Genomic DNA, 17,148 nt, shown 5'->3' on the forward strand with positions numbered 1-17,148 from the left:
CGACGCTCGTTTGACTACGCCCCGTTACCGTACATTTCTCCAACTCTCTCTCTCTCTCTCTCTCTCTCTCTCTCTCTTTCTCCGTAGACCTTTTAGTCTCACCCTCTTTCACCGAGCAGATTTTCGAGAGAACAAAAATTCCGATCTCGCCGGACACGGCTCTCGTTGGATTTATTCTCTCTCCCCGAAGAGAGAGAGAGAGAGAGACAAAACTACCCCCTTGCAGTGACCGACGTTTCTACCGCTCGCCCAATGTCTAGTCCACCTATGACGGTAATTAACGCGACACTAAACGATACGATTTTCTTCTTTTTTTTTTCTACACGTATTAAAATATCGTATTAAAATATCAACTTGTAATACGATTAAACAGATAATATATGTTCCCTCTTTGTGTTCGATTATAAAAGAGATTTTCTAACGCTCTTCGTAGTACTCTGAACGAACATGCGTTGGAAAAAAAACAATGTTTGCATATTCCATCATGGTTTTGTTAGATGTAGTAGCATCAACGGATTATGCGTTTCACGTAAAGCTGCTTTTAGAAAAATATACCACCAATAGTCTCGTTTGCGGACGGAAAGACGATTTTGTATTCCTTCCTCAAAGTATATATTTGTATAAATTCCTTAGAGAGATGGTAAATTAATAAAGAATTATGAAAGACATTTGAAGTGTAGTTTGGACAGTTAATGAACCACAAGCGTTTCTCGGATTAAATATTCGCGGATAAATCTTTGCGGGAGAGAAACCGGGATAATAATATCTAAATCCTCTGTTCTCTGTGTATAATTTGGCGTCTCATGCATGGCAGCGCGTTTAACGAGCGTAGGAGGAAATTTTCGTCAGGTAGATAATGCGTTAACGCGTATACGCCGCCGTCCCTTCCTCCACCGAAAGCCCTCGCCGCCGGTCCTCGGAGGTTCCGAGCATTCTGTCGGCAACCCGCAGACGCACACGTTCCAACCCCGTGTTACCCTTTCCACAGAAACGCAGCTCCAGAAAGCGGGACGGTATCGAGCGAACCACGCCGGAAAATCATAACGATTGTTTCGGCCAGGCGACTCGAGGCCTCTCTCGCTCTTCTTTACCTAGTATATATTCCTACTTTCATCGTCGTTCTATCTTTCTTCTCGACGACGTTGCCTCTTTTCAAGCCTTACTTTTTCTTACACCAGGAAAATCGAAAAGTCCTCTCTACTCTCTATGTACATATAGGTATACAACGTTTCTGATTCTAACAACTTCCCGAATAATTATGATGCTGGAAATTCGATAACTCCGAAACAATTTATAATGGATTTGACTAAGTTTTTATCTGTTTGACTTTATTTTAAATGCCACCCTCCAAGCGAAATGAGTTTGAAATGTTATTCAAATTGAAGGTATTATGGGTACGTTACGTAATCGTTAGACTCGAAATGGCTTTGCATATCTAGTAAGAACCAATGATGTTCTCTCTTTTAAAATATCCTGAAAGAAGTAGATAGCTCCATTCGAATGTTCGACGACTTCGGCTAATACGACGGAGGTTCGAATTCTCGATAGAAATCACATACCGCAGAGGAATGATATATAAGAAACCGTTCGTTTCTTCTCACAATCTTTTTTTTCCTTTTTCTTCTTCTTCTTCTTCTTCTTCTTCTTCTTCTTCTTCTACTTCCTCCCTTTTTTCATCTTCTTGGCGAACTTTGCAGACACATATGTATTTCCTTGGCTCTACGCGAGAAAATGAAATTCCGGGAGCCTTCTATGATTTCTTAACCCTCTATAACACGCCTCCTAACTTTAAAGTCACACATTTGCATGTCTAAACTTTTTACCCTGCTATTTGTTGGATCAGAATTTTTTCATAAAATATTACTTTGTTATACAAGCTTCTCTCCCCGTTAATATACAAAACTATATCGAATTTTTATTATATATTAATCCTTTGCCCTCGAGACAATTTTCCGCATATTTGCCGATTTTACGCACAATTGGACGTTTCAAACTTTTACGTTTTAATATATTGCAAAGAAAGACATTTGTTAAACATTAGAATCTCTATTGTTATTTTCTATGGTATTTTATAAAGCAATTTTCAAGATGCATCCTCGGCTTGTCGGGACAAGTATCACCACATTACTATATACGGTTTGGTGTCTTTCGTTCAAAGCAAAATTTGCAATTCTTCCAAATTCCTGTTAGAATAACACGTAACTTCTGTACGTAACTGTACGTCGATTATTCGTTTCGTACGTCGAAGGAAAACGAAGAAAATAATGTAAGCGGTAGATCTTTCATTTTTGTCAAAAAAGTGTATTTCTAAAAAAGGAAAAAAAAGAAGAAACAATCTGGTTAAGTACATAAAACGTGTTTGATTGAAATAGACTATAGTAACGACGAATTTGAGTATTATTTACGTCGTCCGCCAACAATACGGAGTTGGTATTACCATGATCTCGTAATATGTTAATATTAGTACTAATTTTTATTCTATCGCAGGTCTTGATCACATTATACCTAATTACTTGGGCAAGATATAAGGCACATACATTTCCATCTATCGGTTTATATATAATATATATTTTTTTTCCTTTCTTTCTTTCTTTCCCCTTCTTTGATGACAACGCATCAAATATTCTACTATATACAAGGTCCGCTACCACCCAATCACTGTATTAGAATAATAAATCTAAACTGTATGCAAAGGTGAATAATAGGAAGCGGACGAATTAAACATTTAAATAATCGCACTTATGAAAATAAAAGTGTACGCGTACGCTCGCCCGCCTATATGTGCACGCATAAGCAAAGATACTCGCATACGATTAGCACGTACGTAAACTGAATTTGTATTTATGTATGGATGTATGCATGCACGCATTTATGTATCTATGTATGCATGTATATACAAAACCAAAGAGGGGCTCAAATAAAAAAGGAGAGAACACACGTGCACGTACAAGCGTTCTAGCGCATAACTTGACGTCGCATAATGCGATTGCAAATATATATATATATATTTTGTTGTTTCTTTTTATTTACACATTTTAATCTGTCCTATTTTTTGAAGATTCAATCTTTTGATATTAACGGTAGGATAAAATTATCCCTTTGTTTTTCTCTAGTAGTATGCATCTCTGATACCATGTTTTTATTTCGACACTTTGTCTTTGATATGTATGATATATATATATATATATATATGTCTTTGATATATATATGTCTTTGATATATATATATGTCTATGATATATATATATATACATATGGCGTTCACATAAGTCAGAAAAGAAATAACTTCAATTAAAAAATTTTGTAAAAATTATATAATAACTAAAATGTAATTTAGTATAAAATGAATTTTGGAAACTAATTATACTTAATGACACTACACGAGGAAATCTCGTCGTTGATTAATAAGGGAAAAACGTATAATATTATATCAATATTTTGGTTCTACCTCTTCATTGTTCTTTGTGTCGAAGTTAATAAATTTGTTAAATGAATGAGTCATACATATAAAATATAATCTTTCGATAAAAATATCGTTGTAGAAATAAATGCAACCATTTGAAATAGTCTTTAAAAGAGAAATGAATGAGTATTGTACGATACCTGATTCTCCTCGAGGATAACAACGAGATGTATAGACAAAAAATTGGTTTTACTAATAATGAATCGTAATTAAATTAGTATCAGTCGAGACGATAATATAAATATAATATTATGGAAGTATGATTAAAAGTTTTCTCTTGTTAGAATAGAAAAACACTTTGATCATATCAAAAGAGAAATGAATACTGCAATAAACGTAGCCAAGCTACGTAATGACGTATAAGAATAAAATAACAATATGTGCATCTCGCACAATTATTATTACGCGCGTCTTTATAAAATACGATATTTCGCTTCATATTATTTAGTGTCATTTTACACGCATATATGTAAATTTATACGTCAGTTCGTATTCTTTTGTTCGTTTCAACACGTTAATTTGCTATCAGATCTATTAGCCGAAAAAACGGACTAATATATCTATATATTATATATAATGTATATATAATGTAATTTAATTTATAAATGGAAACTTCATATCGAATCGAATCGAAATTATCAATAAAAAAAATACATATATATGTGTATCTGTCTGGGTGTGTGCGTGTATGTGTGCATATGCGTATGTGTTTGTAAAACACGGCGCGTTTATCTCGTTGGACGGCGTTCGAAGATAAAACGTATCTTGAATTATATATATTTACAAATATAGCGCGATTTCTATAATGAAATATTAACAAGCGCGATACGTTCACGAAGAAGAGATCTTTCATTGAAGCTTTTTCGAATCGAATTTCTTTTCACATGTCGCAAAAGTTACATACACTTAATATTCAAACGTAACGTTACAGTAACTTTGTATATTTGTGCATGCGCGAAAATAGAATTTGAAAAATATTATTTAAATGAAGCAATTAACGTGTCGATTCTAATTGTCGTAATATAAAAAAAAAAAAAAAAAAAAAAGACAACGGATATCCGGAATTTTGTTATGGAAGAATCGGACGTATCCGTAAAAAGCTGCCTATTATCTTAAAGTCAACGTGAACTCGTGAGTGTCGGTGTGTATAACTAAGCGATATTCGTCAATGAATACGTTTCAATGTCATTCAAAGTGGTTGCTCGTTAGGTGGTGATCCTTGATGCGGGGGTGCTGCTGGCTCGTTACTACGGGAAACATCCACGTCGATTCCAACGGAGTCCTCATTGCCGTTGTCGTTGCCACTGCCGCTGCCGCTGTCGTTGCCGTTGCCGTTGCCGTTGTTGTTTTGCCCGTTTAGAAAGGAGGTCATTTCCATCGACGATTGCTGTCCGCTCTGTTCAGAAACATGCGTGTTCGTTGCTTCGTTTCAGATCTAGAGCGTGTAAGTTAACGTACGTGTATGGTGCTCGGAAAAACAAAGAAGGAAGAACGACTCTCTCCGATAGAGGAAGGAAAATGATATATGAACAACAACAAGAACAACTAAATCAAAGGATAGAAACGTCAATGTTTTTTCGAGATTTCATTGATCGATCAGTTAAGGATTTTCTTTGATGTCAAAGTTATTTATTGGGTTAATGTCGATATTTCAAGTCAATGGATTTTAGGAAATTTAGGAAATAAAAAAGCAACCACCAGGGACGATGTTTCTCCGAAAGAAAATGCTCATAATAATGTTAGAGAGAGAGAGAGAGAGAGGGAGAGAAAGAGATACCGACCTTAGGTTGGATCGTGTCGTCGGAAGCGTCGAGACCTGCCAGTGGATTCGACGTTATATTAATTTTCGAATCGGTGACACCTCCGTTCGTAACTCTTCCATTTGCTATTGGTTTCCCTGTTAGGTACATGTGTATATGATTAAGGACGACAAAGCGTTAAAGACAAGGAAAAACGTTGCGCGACCTACCGCACTCGGTTTGAGAGGATTCGCGAGGACTCTGCTTGTTCTTGGTCCTCTTGTAACAGAGCGCTAAGAGCACAATGATGACCAAGAGAGCGGATGTACCGCAAGCGGAACCAATAATCTCGTACGTGTTGTCGTTCCGATTGCTGTCCGTTGGCTTCAATTTGTTCTCAGCGACTACTTGCTCGTCGACTGCTTTTTTTTCTTCTTTTATCGGACCTTTTTTCGTCTTCTGTCGAAGAATTTGAGAAAATTCCGAAGCAGCGTCTACGGAGAAGCTTTGTACTTTAAATTCGTAAGTGGTGTCCGGTTGTAAATGAGATATCGTAATGTTCGTGGAATTCTTGCCCTCGACCGTAGTCTTAACGTATTCCCCGGCCGAGCTCGAGGCACGATGATAAACGTAAAACCCATCGATTTTCGCCGATTTGTTAAGATTTTGCCAAACGAGCAACACTTCGTTGTAACTCAAGGCTTCGGTATTTGTCAACAAGGGGATCGGCATCCTATTGCTTTCAAAGCCACCGTTGTGATTTAAATGAAAACGCACCGAATTCGGGCTCAATTTATTGTCGTTGTTCGAATAAACGGCAGCGATTCGAAATCGATAGGTATTGTCCGGCTGCAAATCCGTAACTTCGAAGGAACGCACGTGATTAGGAATCTCCGTATTCGCCGTCATCCACTTGCCCGGTTTACCATTTATCCTTGGACCAAGTTGACGATATTGAACTTTGAAGAATTCTATTGGAAGACCCTTGTTCTCGGGTACGGACCATCTAACCATTACGGAGACGTCCGAGAGTCTGGTAACGTTTGGCTGATTAGGCGGAACTAATACGACTGAAAGCACACAAATATTTTCAAATGTTCTACTCGGGGTGTCGATGAAATATTATAATATGCCCACCCCCTATTACGATAAGAATAATAATTACCAGTGCCTTTACGTTTCACTTCCTTGTTTCTTCTTCTACCACCGCCCCTGGTGGTATGTTTGTGCCTGGAAGATCCGGGAAAACCGTATTCTGATCTAGACTCGGAAGTGGCCGCAGCACCACTTACGTGCTGTTTTGGATTAACCCTCAACAAGTTGTAGCCGGAATCGGAACCGTACTCGTTACTGGCAACGCACTGAACGATACCAGCGTGTTTCTTCTCGACCTCCGATATGAATAGAGTCGAGCCACGAATCTCCAAGTTATTATCAGGCAGCAAAGTTTCACCGTTTATTAACCACTCGATGCTCGGTTCGGGCTGACCTGTAACGCTACAGGACAATTCCAACTCCCCGCCCTCGGAAAAGGTCAAAGCCTTGGGTGATTTGAGGATTTTCGGTTCCTCGGCAACTTTCAAAATGATCACAGATTTGAGTGGTTGACTCGATACGCCATTACTCCAGGCACAATCGTATTCCCCGCGATCGGAAGGTTGGACGTTAATTATCGTTAATCCAGCTTTCGTTTGTATCGATCTCGAAGGCAAGGTACCACCTAGTCTGGTCCAAGTAACATGAGGCACTGGATAGCCCGCGGCAAAACACTCCATGGTAACGTTTTTACCACGTAAAACGGTGTACTCGGTTTGGGATTGTTTCAAGAAATACGGCGCTTGCTGAGACACGTTTGCGTGAACGCTCAAGATGGTCATATGATTGCTCCTCCAGGTCTGAGAGGTTATATAATTATTCGCCGTACAATAATAATACGCCAAGTCGGATAATTTGGCGTTTTCTATGGCTATCGTCCGACCGTTTATCAGTTCAACTCCTTGAACTAATTTTTCGTTTTTGTAAAATTGTACTATAGCCTCCGGGACGGAGTAAGGCACTGGACATGTTATAGGAACGGTATTACCAACTGCTACGCGTAATTCGATGTCGCTTTTGTCGGAGAACTCGTGCATGGTCGCTAAAGTCAGCCGTGCTGGATCGGACGCCAATCCACTGGAGCCTACGTTGTCAAATTCTACTTTTGTTCAACTCTACTACGCTAGAAAAGTATACTTTAATGCTTTTATATTTACCATAAAAAGCTACGCAGCGATAGTCCCCAGCCTTCGACTTATCATCGAAACTGACAACGACAGCAGACCTGGTTCCAGCACCACCGCCACCACCACCAGCGTTGTTGACCGTACGTGCTGCTAGGGGCGTCCACTTGTCCGAGCCGAGAGGCCTGTGCCGCCATTGAAATCTTTCCGGTGCGAGACTGAGGCTGCACTCGAAATTCACGTCATCCCCCAACGGCGCGGCCAAAGGTTTTGGATGCCAATTGAAGGACATGCCAAGGTCCGGCCTCTGCCCTGTATAATCGATCAAAAGACAACACACACACAGTCCAATCATTTCATTAGTTCATCAGTTCATTAGTTCCCTCCTACCGAAGGCTGCTGCTTATTTTTACACTAATCGCGATAATGAGCACAAATAGTTTTTCAAAAGTAAACAACTCGTGCTCGCGAAAAGATCCTCGAGTGCAAAGGAAGCCTTCCTGGTAATAAGATCGCTAACTCTAACCAACAAAAAACCAGTTGAACGAGTGTACGTTGAAAGGCCATCGAGATCCCGATATATCGGCGAAGCACGTACCAATCGCTTCCTGTCTACAAAATCATCCCACGTTGCGGAAATTTCGAGGCAAGCATTTTTCAACGACGGAGATACGAGAAACCGACAATTGAACGCGAAGTGTTATCGAATCCGGTGATCAGGGTGGACCGATCGATCTATCTTCCTGGGCATTCATCGTTCGACCATTGTCCTAGGATACTCGCGTAGGTGCACCAAAGTAACGCCCCTTCAAGGCCATACACCCGCGATTCTCTTCCTTAACGTCATACATTCAACAGATAATCATTTTTTATTCGATCTACGACATAAGTAGTACAAAGTAATATATACCTTTGTGAAATGATTCAAAAGATGAGATGAAAAAGAAACAAATAAAACTTGTACTTCGTTCAGAATTAAATAGAATTAAAGTTCGTTGAAATATAAGTCATATTTCGAGGTGGCGAGTTGAAATGAAAAGTGTTGAAAGAAGAAGAAGAAGAAGAAGAAGAAGAAGAAGAAGAAGAAGAAGAAGAAGAAGAAGAAGAAGAAGAAGAAAAAGACGTACGCAAGAGAAGAGTTAAGCAGGCTCGTTATTTAAAGCATATCATACATCACTAAGACGGTGGTAGACGTAGACACTTTCAACGGCTAATAAAGCTTTAGAATTCGGCGAATGCTGCAACTTGCTTTCAACTTTACATTCCGCATCCTCTAAGAGGCTTCGCGAATTTCCTAAGGACGTCGTTATTTTCACCTAGCCGATTTCTACTCCCTACTGCATCCTTCTTTAGCTTATTGTTAATGCTATTAAACGAAGCTAATTTTGTTAGATACTCGTTTCTCGTTGTCGTTTACTCGTTGTCGTTTCTCTATAATTTCCTACTAAATGTAGATAAATTGAAAAATGAACTCACCGTTTGCAAGGTTTAACAAGGCATAGAGAAGAACGGTGACGATGCCACGTAGGGTGAAGACGGATCCCATCTTGATGCATTCTGCAACAAAACAAGGATATAAAATAAGATTAAAGAAGGAAGGATCGTTGAAGATCTTCTTGAGCCGCTTTCCACTGTCTTTCCTCCCGTGCTCGCGATATGTGTCCCAGCTAAGGGAACCCAAGCCTCTTGGCCCAGCCTCTCACTAAAATTAATGCGAAACGCGAACGCGTTTAACTTTAGAACGAAGAGTTGACGTGAAAATAGATGCTCTATGCGCCTTCTTTCCACCCAAGACACGAGGAGCTCATTTCTTCCGACTGTGAGGAGAGGATCCCGGTATACCATAAATATACGCGTATGTACGTATATCGAGATTAATAAGAACTAGGACGTGCCATAGCCAATACGGTGCGTATTAAGTAGCCTGGAAAATTCTTCCTACCAATATATTTTGTCCCCACGATATTTGACTTATCATAAGGGAGATTTCGAGTAACACGAAAGTCGATATCACGTAATAAAGAAAAACTCAAAATATCCATATACGGTAAGGCTAGTCTGTCTTTCTCATAAAAGCACCCACGCGGGACACGAGTCATAGGATCGACACATTCCATAATTACCTTCACTCTTATCTCATCGTTCTTTCTTATCCTCTTGGTCAACAACTTGTACGGAATTATTCCAATTTTATCATTTCTATTTATTTTGGAAAAATATTTTATAAAATCAATTCTCGATATTTATGAATTTTCTATTTATATGAAACTAATATAAATAAGTAAAATATGATTATTATTAATTAAATATGATATGTGTGATTTTATATGTATATGTGTGTAGGTGCATTTTTATATATTACTTATCGAAAGAAATTCTTCCGAATAATCTGACGTCATATTAGAGGATATATTTTTGAAAGGTACATAATCTCTCTTTTGGTAGAATACTTGCTCGTAGGATTTGGAGGATCTCGCGTCACGATTTCCTACCCGTTCATTTTACGATGCATCAGAGTAGTTTCGATGGACCTCGGAGCAGCTTATCCAAGAAGAACGCGTAGGTAGAAGAGAGAGAGAGAGAGAGAGAGAGAGAAAGAGAGAGAGAGAGAGAGAGAGAGAGAGAGAAAACTTCGATACCTTCTCTTCTATTCGCGCCCACGCGCCACCGATCATCGTCGTGTTTATCGTTGCTTGGGAATCATAAAAGAAGTCTTACCACGAGAGTACACAGCTAAGATACTTACACTTACCTAGGTATATTATATATAAACGTTTTCCAGTGAAATCGAAAGTATATTCTCTTCGAATAAATTCTCATGGAAATATTGAAAAATATTTTGAGCCAATATAAAAAGCAGTGCAGGCATTTTTAAGTCAACATTTTAACTTGCGACCACGAAAACGAAGGAAGGGAAGAAAAAGGTAAAGAATATAAAAAGGATAATAATGTAGTCCACGGTATAGAAAGCTTAGCGAGCTACGCACGTCTCTCTCTTTAGCTCTTCTCCTTTTTTAACGAAGAATGCTTTCGGGAGCGCGCGTTAACGGGGCCAGACGCAGAAATAATCTCGAATACTGGTTAAATGGTAGCAACTGAGGCTGGTGGTACGTAACAGGTGAGAAGGACTCCAAAGAAGGCTCGGTCCCCGACATTGGCTCTCGTAAAAATAAAGAACTCGAATTCCAAAGCAGTGGTTGCCAAGCTCGTTCGAACGTGGAAGACGCGTTCTTTTTCCCCTCCCCAATTTCTATCCCTCCCCTTTAACCAGCATCCCCCTTCCCTTTGAAATTCTCCACGAAAGCGAAGCAACAACAACAACCTCCGAAGAACACTCGATAATCTTCCGCGGTTCTCTTCATTTCTTTACTCGCGACAACCCTACGATGTCTGAAAGGGTTAATTACTAACTTGCGACCCGTATCACGCCAATTCTTTCCAATCTTTTCTAATTCGAAGCCAGCCCTCGAAGCCAGCCCTCGAAGCCAGCCCTCGAAGCCAGCCCTCGACGACAACGATCGACCTATCTTATTATTTATTGCTACCTTATCGAATGGAAGATCGTTAGGAAGAGGAGAACCTGTTTCACGACGATCCCAGGGACCGAATGAATTTCTCTTCGACTAGCTCTGCTATTAGTAAGAAACGCAGAAAGAAGGAGAGAATCACTGATTTTCACGACGATCAAATCAATAGAAAATAACTACTTTTCAAGGTTTCTCCGTTATTATATATAGTTATGTAATATGCGTTGACGAAAATATAGACTGTTTAGGGGGTTTCGTTTTCGACCAGTTCAAATAGAAGACAATAGATGCGACGACGGTCAGTGGGAACCCACCCGTTACCTTTACCAAGCCCAATCGTTCGAAACTCGAAGAGGGTTTCTCTCTGACAATGAATATCCTGTTGAGATAGCAGGGGGTGTGATTCATTTTTTACTCTTAAGTCCTCGCCAAAGCACGATAATGGACAAAATCACAATGGACAGCTGAAGAGCCTGAGAGAACGGTCATCTTCTACAAATCCTTCTAGAAAGCTTCTTTTCATTTTTTTCTTTCTTTTTTTTTCGTCGCTTCGTCCAACAAGATAGAGAGAGAGAAAGAACCCTCGAGCGATAAAAGTCAAGCTTGGAAAATGTTGACGCGTAATGAAATCGATGTGACTCACTATACTAATTCATATTCTTCGATCTACACATCGTTTACTATGGATCGCGTTGATCTCGACCAACGTAACTAAGAAATGAGCAAATTCTACGTCCTTGTAATAAAAGCCACCTTGTAAAAAGTACAAATATTACGGTAGCACGGAGCGCGATTCGAACTCATTCCTTTTTATCCCATTAACGGATCGACAATCTAAAATAATTGCTTAAGTAATCGATACAGGATTAGCAGGAGTACGGTAGTGCATTTTAATCATTTCGTATTTCCTTATTGACTAACATTAAACATGTATACTGCGTACCAATTCGAACCGATCCCTTTCAACGAACGTAAATTGACCCATGGAAGAAAAATAAAAAGAGAGAAAGAGAGAGAGAGAAAGAATGTAAGTTGATTAAGATCAAATCTAAATTACAAAAATATTCTAATATTTTAATTACATAATATTTAATATGGAGATTAACATTTACGCTTGCAAATATTATTCTTGTCAAGAGAGCAAAAATGATTGGAAAAATTCAACGAAAATATCCGAAGAACACAATTCGTTTGTAAGAATACTATGATTTAAGGAAAAAACAAACTATAAGAATAAAATCAAACTGGTTTCTTTATTTACTCGTTTGATTTGAAATAACAAGTTGAATTAGAACGCGTGCGCGTTGGAAGAGGCGCCAAAAAGTCGAATCCTTCAAATGTATATTTTCTTTAACTTAAAACAATACCGCAATAAAGAAACTTTCAAAATCAAAGGTTGCGCGCGTCAGGGTTAATATAAATACGCAATACATATAGAAAAAGTTATAGTAAGGCGCCGTGATATTCACGCCGTCACGTCGTCGCCTCGTTTATATACTCTCTCTCTCTCTCTCTCTCTCTCTCTCTCTCTCTCTCTCTCTCTCTCTTTCTTTCTTTCTTTTACTCAGCACGAACGAGTGCACCTCCTGATCTACCGGGCAGGTGTATATGTAGATGTAAGTAAGCGAGTAAGTATTTACCTGTGTTCCCTCGCATCTTATCTTTTTGAAAGAAGAAAAAAAACAAGGAACGATCGAATGCATCTCTTGTGCAACTCTACTGATTGCGTGAGTTTTCGTTAGTTATGTAGGTTAGAAATTACACCCGACGAGAAGCTACGTAGTAGGAGTGATGGAAACAGATATAGATGTACTTGGTAAAAAAAGAAAAAGTATATTATACAAAAGGGAAGAATAAATATAACAAATTCAAGCAACGGAAAGATATAAAATGAGTAACAAATGATAATAACTCACCCTTTTGAATCCTATTGTACTCAGTGTCTTGTTCGCGCGTAAAATCCTTCTCACCTCTTTTTCTCTCACACTTTTTCTCTTTGTTTTTTAAATACTATAGACGCACCGACTCTCGTGTTAAGAAAGAGATTATGGTACTCCCCTCCGTTTAGGAAGAACGGACGACTAACGCGGCGGCCGGTATTTAACGTTTCACTTCATCTTTCTTCCGGACGATACTTCGAGTACGATCGGCAGCACACTGTTAATGAAAATAGATATATAGGGGAAGGAAGAAAGGGAAGAAAGAATACATAGGAAGGGACGCGAGTAGGGATCTCTTTTTGCCTCTTTCCCTCTTTCTCTAACTCGTGTCTTGGCTGGTTCGCCGCGACGTCGGCTCGGCGTCCGGCGCAACCTCCGCGACACTGGAATGCAGACCGACAAGTTTTCAGCCAAGACACAGCCAAGGCATAACCACGAAGGGATGCCTGCTGCCTGCTACTTGCTTGCCTACTCGCGTGTTCACCTACTGCGCAACTTGAACTGCGCACTACGTCACCCCTCACGTGACTCTTCCCATTTCAAATATATCCCGCCGAATTCTTTCCTATCCGTCATATGTATATAAGGACTAAAGACATTTCAATTTTAATACCAAACGATACGAATTTATTTAACATTTTCAGTGCGTCTCACGTATATTTCATTGATTTTTATTTCACTTACTGTAATATTTCTATAGATTTTCAAAATTCCTCCCTGAAGAAGTTCAATGTTTTTATTTATTTGGTCAGTATTTATAATAATGACAGATTTACATATTGATATATAGTCATTTCTTATTATAGATGCTGACCAAACATTTTTATTTTTTAATATTCTCTGACCAAATGGCAACCGAATTTAAATACAAATTCCGCGTTTGCTTTCACGAATTCGGTTAGGAGAAGGGGAGAGGCCGTGATCGGGTTACTTATCAAACTAGTATCCCAATTTTTCTATTCCAGTTTTATCCGTTTCATTAGACAAGATTTCATCGTGATTACAACGTGGCATATTAAATATACTTAAAATACGTAAGCAAGGTCAAAAACTTAACAAACATTTTACAGCGCATGATTCGTTTTAAAAATTAGTAATAGCGGTAATAATATAGCAATAATAATGAAGTCGACTAAAGTCGACGCCAACGACGACGATAATAAACATGATCTTACTCTCTTTTTCTCTCTATCTGTCCGTCCGTCCATCTGTCTGTCTATTTCTCTCTCTTTCTCTCTCGGTGAATGTAAATAATTATGACGATGACGCGATGACGATGCATATATGTTTATAATGATCGTGATAACGACAATGATTATGAAGATGACAAAGATAACGATGATATTACACATAACGCCAACAAAGATTTAATCATGTATATAACATACGTTTTACAAACGTATAGATGAATAAATTAGTATATATTTATACTATCAAATAAAAAAGATTTCCCTTTTTTTTTTCTTTTTCTTTATCTTTTCTTTTCTTTTTTGAGTTTGGCACGATGTTATGTAATGGAAGCAAATCAAACACCATGTTCCATTTTGATTGTCCGTGGTTAGGTTGCGGTACATTTTGTCTACTTGCTTGCTCCATAATCCATATTTCTGGTGTATCACGCAGTCGACGTGTTATTTCTCATTACTTTCAAGAAATTCGTCGATCAATCTCGTTGTCATTACCGTCGGTCAAATGGTTCTTATTTGAGATAAAACAGAATATTAAAAAATAAATAAATATAACATATATATATCCGATCAATACAGTGATTCCTTGGCCGACAATGATCATTTCATTTATGTGCATTTCTATACATATACACATTTAAATTAAATTGATCGGATCAACCGACCAATTGCGGCCCTATCTCCACTTTCTTTAAACGTACACCAGGGCAAAATAAACATTCTTATTTTCCTCGTACAATCCAACGGAGTATTCTCTTTTATTTATAACCGACAAAAACCATCGGATATGAACGCATCGCTTCATTGTATATGATGTATGTGTCGCTAAACGATCGATCTATGTATCTTCTGTTAAAGGCTTCTTTTTTTGTTTCCTCTCTCTCTCTCTCTCTCTCTCTTTCTCTGTTTTATTAATCTATTCTAGCAATCAGCTACGATTGTTAATGACGATAAATGGTCTTCGGCCATTTTTATAATAATCGATCGGCTTGGACTTACGATAAAACTACTGGAAGAACGGACCTTTGGTCGCAGAGAACAAGAGTTACGCGCGAGTCTCACAAATCAAAATGAATATTTCTTTTTACCAAATACATACATTTTTCTCGTTAATCTTTCCAATTATTTTCTTTTTCATCCCCTTTTTCTTTTTTAGTCTTGGTTTTCTTTCTCGATTCTAAATTCAAAAAAAAAAAAACAAAAAAAATAGAACGGTTACAAATGTAGCGGTGTGAACAAAAATGCCAAGTAGTCCGTTTAAATCTTCCTCTACAATGATTCAAAGGGGGAGTAGAATAGTACGAAGATGTAGAGAGAAACCAAATAAAAACCACTTACGCGACTCTAATAAAGCTTGCGATATTTTTTCTTGAGGTATAGCAATGACAACGAGTTGTACTAAGTATTGCAACGTTATCACAGACAGTGGAAACATAATATCTAGATGAGATTATCTCGCACGTAGTACATATATACTTAATATACAAACATCGTATCATCATATTGTATATGTACGTATATATGTATATATAAAATTTTGAATGAAGCACTTAATATATCCCCCTTTTTACGGTGGATCAACTTTTCATATAGTACAGTATTTACGTGCCACGTAGAATAATTTGAAGTTTATATGTATATGCATGAACAAAATCAAAGTTATCTCGACTACTTTTTAAAACATGGCATTCTTCTCTGCGCCATTTTATAATCAACGACTTCTTTATTTTTGTTTCACTTCTTCTTATTCTTCTTTTTTTTTTGTTTTCGTAGCTGATGTCTATCTACAATATTATCGCGCTAAGAAAGTATGATAGAACAACAAGTCGAAACCTATAACGAAAAAAAGTAGGAAATTAATGTTTATATATTCGTACACTGTATCGTCCTATTAGTTAACTTATAAGTCGATCAATCTTCGAATTATATTATTAATGTTGTTATTATTATTATTATTATTATTATTATTATTGTTATTATAAATATTATTATTACTATCGTAAAGTTCTTAATAATTTACAAAATGATAATATTTTAAAAACTTATTACAGATTGTTTCTACGATATTAGTAAGATAATTCGTTTCGAATCAAGTTGTTCTATCACAAAAACGCACCATATTACGTTTAAACGCACGAATTACAACATTCGCAATTCTTCTTACATGATTTATGCTAATGATCTGTGTATTAGCGAGTTATTAGGAAGAGCTTTTATCACGCGGGCAGAGCCCTGTAAAAATATATACGTTCTTTCTATATATAGATCTACATATTAATATATGCAATACCAGTTTTTTTTTCGATATTCACATCCATACTGCATACATACTTTTTTTTTAACTTTTTTAGAGACAGGTATCCGCAGCCTTTTTCTTATTGTTATCGTTTTTTTTTTATTTTTCTTATATAAAAATAGGATGTCTCCATCTTGCACCATCATAATCTTCATCTTCATCTTCATCTTCATCTTTATCTTCTTCTTCTTCTTCTTTTTCCTTCTCTTTTATCTATATCCAGATCGATAGGAAAAGTGCGGATACAAAATGTCACGTAATCTCGAAGGAATTTCAAAACTGGTCTGTGCATACATTATAGGGTGGTCTACATATATATATATATATATATATATATGTATACAGCATTCGTTTAAAATCATCTCAAAAGCCAGGAAGATAGTAGAAAAAGACGTGAAATGATATAGATTTTCTTATCTCAAATTCATACCGAGCGTATACCTTTAAGTCGATAATTTATTCTTTGTTTCTTAACTCATTGGCAGAGCTCATCATCATCATATAGCCAATCAATCTACAGTCCCGTAAATTTACAGATGCACTTTGTTGAGCGTAAATAATGAGTACGTGAGCATGGATGTGTATTTATATGTATACGTTTTTTTTTCTTACGAACGCGTCCCTTTCTTCTCTTTCTCATCTCTATATGCGTTCGCGCACGTTATGTATAATATTTTATTTTATTTTATTTTATTTTATTATATTATATTATATTATATTATATTATATTATATTATATTATATTATATTATATTATATTATATTATATTTTATTTTA

The 17,148-nt window shown here is 37.3% G+C and overlaps 1 protein-coding gene across 3 annotated transcripts; it reads right to left on the reverse strand.

Annotated features, from left to right (window-relative positions):
• Nucleotides 1-4,104: 4,104 nt before the first annotated feature.
• Nucleotides 4,105-15,213, reverse strand: LOC106784585 (interference hedgehog-like). Of its 3 annotated transcripts, none has more exons than XM_014744306.1 (7): nt 12,864-15,213; nt 8,897-8,977; nt 7,454-7,732; nt 6,367-7,380; nt 5,432-6,271; nt 5,244-5,347; nt 4,105-4,858 (listed from the first exon to the last, which is right to left on the reverse strand). In XM_014744306.1, the coding sequence occupies exons 2-7, from the start codon at nt 8,964-8,966 to the stop codon at nt 4,652-4,654; spliced, it is 2,514 nt and encodes an 837-aa protein (XP_014599792.1). In that variant the 5' UTR covers nt 8,967-8,977; nt 12,864-15,213; the 3' UTR covers nt 4,105-4,651. The 3 variants fall into 3 exon arrangements, with proteins under 3 accessions (XP_014599792.1, XP_014599791.1, XP_014599793.1); XM_014744305.1 differs by having other exon boundaries at nt 5,244-5,359; XM_014744307.1 differs by having other exon boundaries at nt 4,769-4,897; nt 5,244-5,359.
• Between the last annotated feature and the right edge of the window lie 1,935 nt (nt 15,214-17,148).

Source organism: Polistes canadensis, unplaced genomic scaffold (genome assembly GCF_001313835.1).
Source record: "Polistes canadensis isolate GaletaPanama2010 unplaced genomic scaffold, ASM131383v1 scaffold_37, whole genome shotgun sequence".
NCBI classification, from domain to species: Eukaryota; Metazoa; Arthropoda; class Insecta; order Hymenoptera; family Vespidae; genus Polistes; species Polistes canadensis.

Bases quoted from the DNA above. Each gene is read 5' to 3' on its own strand.
- LOC106784585 (XM_014744305.1), bottom strand. From the start codon at position 8,966: ATGGGATCCGTCTTCACCCTACGTGGCATCGTCACCGTTCTTCTCTAT. The intron at 5,360-5,431 runs GTAGGTCGCGCA...TGTACCTAACAG, and splicing joins ATCCTCTCAAACCGAGTGCG to GGAAACCAATAGCAAATGGA. The intron at 4,859-5,243 runs GTCGGTATCTCT...GTTTCTGAACAG, and splicing joins ACGACACGATCCAACCTAAG to AGCGGACAGCAATCGTCGAT.